The sequence below is a fragment of the Vombatus ursinus genome, unplaced genomic scaffold (assembly GCF_900497805.2).
Source record: "Vombatus ursinus unplaced genomic scaffold, bare-nosed wombat genome assembly UNPS02010822.1, whole genome shotgun sequence".
NCBI lineage: Eukaryota > Metazoa > Chordata > Mammalia > Diprotodontia > Vombatidae > Vombatus > Vombatus ursinus.
The window spans coordinates 3,625,383-3,631,652 of NW_020950600.1; the positions used below are offsets into that span (position 1 = coordinate 3,625,383).

The 6,270-nt window shown below is 44.7% G+C and overlaps 1 protein-coding gene across 1 annotated transcript in view; it reads left to right on the top strand.

The window, feature by feature from the left end:
* Window positions 1-4,299: 4,299 nt before the first annotated feature.
* Window positions 4,300-6,270, top strand: part of TTLL10 (tubulin tyrosine ligase like 10) — a 30,161-nt gene continuing 28,190 nt past the window's right edge. The window contains exon 1 of the mRNA XM_027855398.1: window positions 4,300-4,332. Within this exon, the coding sequence (XP_027711199.1) occupies window positions 4,300-4,332 (33 nt within the window). The remainder of the gene's footprint in view (window positions 4,333-6,270) is intronic.

The following is a 6,270-nucleotide window of genomic DNA, read 5'->3' on the forward strand; positions in this document are numbered from 1 at the left end:
CTGCCTCACTTCTTTGCCACCATTTTCAAACCACTCCTTCCAACCCCTCCCCACCCCCATCTTTCTTTATAGATTGTCTTCTCCTGCTAGAATGTATCCTCCTTGGGGGCAGGAACTTGGGCTTGTTTGCTTATATTCATATCCCCAGAATTCAGTATGGTACCTTATACATACTAAGTGCTTAATAAATACTGTCTATCTATCTACTTATCTGTCTGTCAGTTAATCTGTTGGTACATCTGTCCAGCTCTCTGTCCATCCATCTGTCTGCCTGACCATCAATCCACCCATCTGAGTGTCTATCAATCATCTACCTACCTACCTATCTATCTATCTATCTATCTATCTATCTATCTATCTATCTATCTATCTATGTCTGTCTGTCTGTCTGTCTGTCTCTCTATCTAGCTAGCTAGGTAGCTATCCTTCCATCTGTCTGTCTATCTGCCCCTCTGTCGATCTATCTATTATCTAGCTAACTGTCTGTCTTTCTGGGGTTGTTGGTGAGAAACTCCCATTGCTAATACTCATTAGTAAATAACTAGAAACTTACATTTGGCATCAGCTGGTGGTGCAGTGAATAGAATGCTAGACATGGAGTCCTGAAGACCTGAGTTCAAATTCAACTTTAGGCACTTCCTAGCTGTATGAACTTAAGCAAGTCACTTGGCCTGTATTTACATCTGTTTCCACAACTGTAAAATAGGGATGATAATAACACCTGAGACTTCCCAGGTTTGTTATGAGGACCAAATGAGATAAATTTGTTATAGCATTTAGCCCAGTGCCTGGCACACAGTAGGTACTATACCAATGATGGCTATTACAATCCTTGAGAGTTTCCTAAGATATTCAAAGGCCAATTTACTTCCTCAAGGTGTATGTCGGAGAACAGCTCTTCTTGGCTCTTGGGACAACTGTCTCTCCTTACCAGTCACATACTGGGCACTTACCAAATGCTTTTAGATTGGATTGGACCAGTAGATGTGGGAAGAGAGGGAGTGGCATTCCATGAAAAGCAGTAATCATGATAATAGCTCGTATTTATAGGGCGTTTTCTAATAAGACAGCATTTTAAATGCTTAACTGAGTGAAGTTATGAAGGTGGGGTGAGTGGGGTGAGCAGATATGGGTGGCAAAGATGATAAGTGAAGAAAGGAGGGATTGGAGAGGGAGCTGAGAAAGCAGATTGGAGCCAGATTGTAGGGGGTCTCAAATTCTGGGCTCTGGGTCTTTATGCTATAGATCAGGGATGGGGAAGCTGTGAACTCGAGGCTATGTGTGGCCCTCTAGGTCCTCAAGTGTGGCCCTTTGACTGACTCCAAACTTGTTCCCCACCCCTGCTATAGACAGTATATAGGAGCCAGGGAAGTTTGGGGCAGGGTTGGACAGTGAGGGAATCAGAGCTGTTCATTGTTCATTCCATGTGCACAGGATGGATTAGGGAGGGGAGACAAGAAGGCAAGGAAAACGTAATTACGAAGAGGCTCGTTGTGTGATAATCCAGGGGAGAGGTGAGGAAGGGCTGGACTAGGACGGCGGCTGTACGAGCAGAACGTTAGAACCTCAGAGCTGGAAAAGATGGTGGAGGTCAGGCAGCCTAACCCTCCCATCTCCTGAAGGCATCCCCTTCTACAACACGCCTGATGGGGCCCATCCCTACTTCTGCTTGAATACTTCCAGTGATGAGAATCTCATCACTACCTCCTGAGACAGCCCTTTTCACTTATGGATGGCTCTAATTTTTGGAAACTTCTTCCACCCAATGAGCCAAAATCTGCCTTTCTGGACTGATGGGACGTACCACGAAGGAAGAATCCTCAGAACTTGGTGAGTGATCATCTCTTCCCAATTGGGATATGTTAATTTCTTGGGACATTGATTCCATCTTCTTCCTCATCATAGGCAGCTAGGAGACCCAGTGGATTCAGTTACTTACAAGATGTGTGACCCCGAGAAATCCCTTAACTTCTGTTTGCCTCAGTTTCCTCATCTGTAAAATAGGGATAATAATAGTACCTACCTCACAGGGTTGTGGTACAGATGAGTTAACATATGCAAAGCAGTTTACAAGCCTTAAAGCACCATATAAATGTTAGCTGTTATTAACATTATTATTATCACAGCTCTCAAAATAGAGAGGCCAGGTGGACAAAATCAAGTCAAGTGGGATGGGGCTATGTTGTCCCCATCATCCTGTCTGCTCCTGGAGTTTTCCCAGAGATGCTTCCAAAGCCTACAGAAGATGGGGTCGGTATTTTTATTCAGTTACAAAAGCCATTTTATCTATCTGAGATATTAGTCTGAAGATCATGAAATATAAAATTCAAGCAGATTACTATATTTAATTTAATATATCTGATCATTCAATCTAGTATAACAAAATACAAATAACAATTTAATATCTAATATAGAAATACTAGATGGTTAGTGAGTTTTTCCCACAAACCATTTCTATCTGAAACCCATAAAAATGAGAGTGAAATCATAATCATAATTAATATTAATCCATAAAAGTTTGAGAATAGTTTGAATAGATATCACCATCCCAAACACACCCAGTCTCCAAACTAAGTGGAAGAAAAAGGCTTTCAAAATATAGAGGCTTAGCAGAAAAGCTAAGCTCTTTAAATTGAACAGGACTAACCTCAGTGACAAGGCCGTTCCCTAGCTCAGCAGGATATGGGAGGCAAGGGTCTTGCTTTCTGGGGGCTGCCTCATCTCTGCCTTCCTTATATACCAAGGGCTCTGGCCTCAACAGACCCCCCAGGCCCAGTTCTGAGAGCCCTGAGGTGGGGGAGGGGAGGGGATGGATGGCCAGGGCCCATCCTTTTGACCTAGCTGGGATAACCTTAGCAAGAAACCAACCTGCTGACAACCTCCTGGCAGCCCCTACTATGGGTGGGTGGGTGGGCCATTTTCCTCAGTGGCAGGAAGACAGAGCCTAGGATGTGTGTGGAGATGCCCCTATTTCCAAACCCAGCAGGGAGGGACAGACAAGGACCCCCTCCTCCCTGCTTCAGAATGGTTCTTGACCTTATTTATCTCCTGCCTCAATGGCAATCATCTGCCCCCCTCCAGCAAGAAAAGCCATGAAGAGTGGGGGAGGTACAGAAGGGAGAGGGGGATCTGTTTGGCAGATAGCACTCTCTTTTCCCCCCTCCACTCACATACCCCTGTAGCTCTCAGAGAGGCCGTCCCACATCATCTTTCTCATGGTGCTATGGCCCTGGTGCCTCCTGGGGAGTGAGGGGAGGAGGGGGCCAACACAGCCTGGAGCCGTTGGCCTCACCACCCCCACCCCAGGGACTGGGGACACTGGACAACAGACAGTTGGCAGCTTTCCTTTTGTGATCAAAGTCCTTGCTGTTTAAAAAAAATCATACGGGAACAAGAGATGAAAATCATCCCTATTGTCCCATCTTCTAGGGGTTGAACCAATAATGCTTCCATCAGTACCTGGAGAGGATGAATTGATTTTTGTTCAGCTCCAAAAAGCAATGCTCTTATCCACCTGCACTTAACATAATGCCTGGCACATAGTAGATGCTTAATAAATGTCGACTGACTGTGCAATCATCCACAGAAAACAGGAAATAATAATAGCAGGAGAGCACAAATATTTACTAAAGCACCGACTGTTTAAAGTCGACCTCCAAAGAAAAAAGAGGAGAACAAGATGTGTAGGAAGCGATCGTCCTTGTCATCATCATTGTCATTGCTATGGTTATTGTCCTAGATCCTAAGGTTTACAAAATGCTGTATGTATTTTCTTATTTGAGCCTCACAACAATCTTTTACAGATGAGGAAACTGAGGCAAAGAGAATTAAAGTGACTTGCTCAGGTTCCCACATCTTGATCTGTAAATGTCCGAGGCCAGATGTGAGTGGTGGTTTGTTGGGATGGTGCTCTATGAAATGATCACCAGGCTTCTTGCTCTAGACTTCCCAATGGTAATTGTGCTTTCCTCAGATTCCAGGTGGAAGGCAAAGGACATTTAATAGGAGATGGAGGCTAAGAGAATAAGGGATTTTATGGAGCTGGGGGCTGGGAGAGATTATACGCTTCCAAGGGGGGGCCCTTTACTCCTTCCCCATCTCCCCCCCAACTCCCCTCACACACTTGACAATGGGCTGGCCATATAGTCACAAATGACATCATTATGGACATTGTGACTAGGCTCCTCCCCCTTCCTGCAGTGGGAGGGGAAGAGGGCAGAGGCCAAGGACTGGCAAGGGAAGGATGTTCGCTGAAAGCATAGGTCTCACACAGTAATCAACCACCATCCTCATCCACTCATGGCCCCAGAAAAAAGAACCCTGGAAGGTAAGGTCAATAGTACCAGAAAGGACGAGGGCACTCTTGGAGATGAAAGCAGATGAGTCTGACGCCCTGGCTTTGGCCAGAAGGTGCCACAGTCCCAGGGTTTTCAAAAGTCTTTCCCTGGGGGAGAATGGTCACAGTAATCAGAATCAGAACAGGGGGGTTGGAGGGTAGCCTGGGTCCTTCTGGCTGAGGGCACTGACCCCTCCCCCCACCCTCACTTTCAGGCTCTTGAGCCTCCATCCACCTCCATATAAAAACTATTCCAGCCATAGTGAGAGGCAGTATAGTGGGCGATGGAAGACCTGGGTTCTAATCCTACCTCTAACAGACAGTAGCTACAAGTGGCCACAGGCACATTTAAAAAAATTGCTCAGTCTCAGGCATCTCTCTAAGACTAAGTTATAAATAGGTTGGGATCTATACTTATACCCCTAGATGACCATCACCTATGACATTGATATTTGATCCAGTCATAAGTTGGGTAATATAGGAAAGAACACCTAGGTCCTGGAGTCAGAAAGAACTGAGTTCAAGGCCCAACATTGATGTTTACTTAAGATGGGGCAAATCACTTAACTACCTACTCTGAGTATCAGTTTCCTCTTCTATAAAATGGATATAATCACATTTACACTTGCCATCCAGAAAGCCCCATTAGAAGCACTCAAACACCATAGAAATGTGAAAACTTATTATTATGTCCTGAAGTCATGTCATTAATTAGTTGTGATTCCTGCCTCTGTGTGACCTTGGATAACTCCCTTCCCCTGGGATGCCATTTCCTCAACTGTAACAGGGAAGGGGTCTGCTTCTGGAGACCCTTTCAGCTTCAGAACCTCGTCTTAGGGGCTAAATTATCAATATGAGACATTCTTAGGCAGCCAAAATTCAGACTTGTAGGAGCTTATTAAGTTATTTCTTTATTTAGAAGACAGGGTCTCATTTTTCCAGAGACATAGGGTGGCCATAGCAAAAAAGAGCTGGTCATAGTCAAGAAGACGCGTTACCCCTTTGACATATATGGACTATATGACCCTGGGCAAATTGTTTAGACTTTCATTGTCCCCCCCCTTCTTTCCCTCTGATCCTAGTTTGCATTGGCAGAAGGAATTCCCTCAATGGTAATTTACTGCACAAATGAAATGACAAATCCAAGTGCCACCCTCCATCCCTTCCCCCCAAAAATCATCTTCACGGATAGCTAGGTGGCCCAGTGAATAGAGTCCTGGACTTGGAGTCAGGAAGACTTAGCCTTGGTTGACTCATCTGTAAAATTGGGATGATAATATCACCTACCTCCCAGCGTTATTGTGAGGGCTAAATGAGCTAGCATATATGTCAAGGCTTTGCAAACCTTAAAGTGTTATTATAGAAATGCTAGTTATTATCATTATCATTATTATTATTGTCATTGTTGTTCCTGTTGTTGTAATGCCAATTTGTCCATGCCCAGAGCCCTTCCCAGGTGCAGAACTCTTAAGATCAGAGGAGATTGAACCCTTGAAGTCCATAATAGACCCATGGGGCCCAATCTCACATGATCTCACACCTGTCCCCTAGAGAAGATAGAGTTGAGCATTATCACCTACTCTCTAATCAACCAGTGCAAAAGATGCATGGCTCATCCATGAGCATGATGGTGGATGAGCATTGGGTGCCCTGTTTGATTGGCTAGAACTGTTCTGGGTCTGCCTAGCAACCGTATTTTGACTAGCTTGAGTATTAAATGCTTCTAGGTAGGCAGCTCTCTCCACTGTCCACCTATCAAAAAAAAGCAGAAGGCAGGGAAAATTGTGTGTGTGTGTGTGTTTGTGAGAGACAGAGAGACACAGAAAGAGAGTATGTGTGTTTATGAGAGAGAAAGAGAAAGAGAGAGAGAGAGGGAGAGAGAGAGAAAGAGAGAGAGAGAGAGAGAGAGAGAGAGAGAGAGAGAGAGAGAGAGA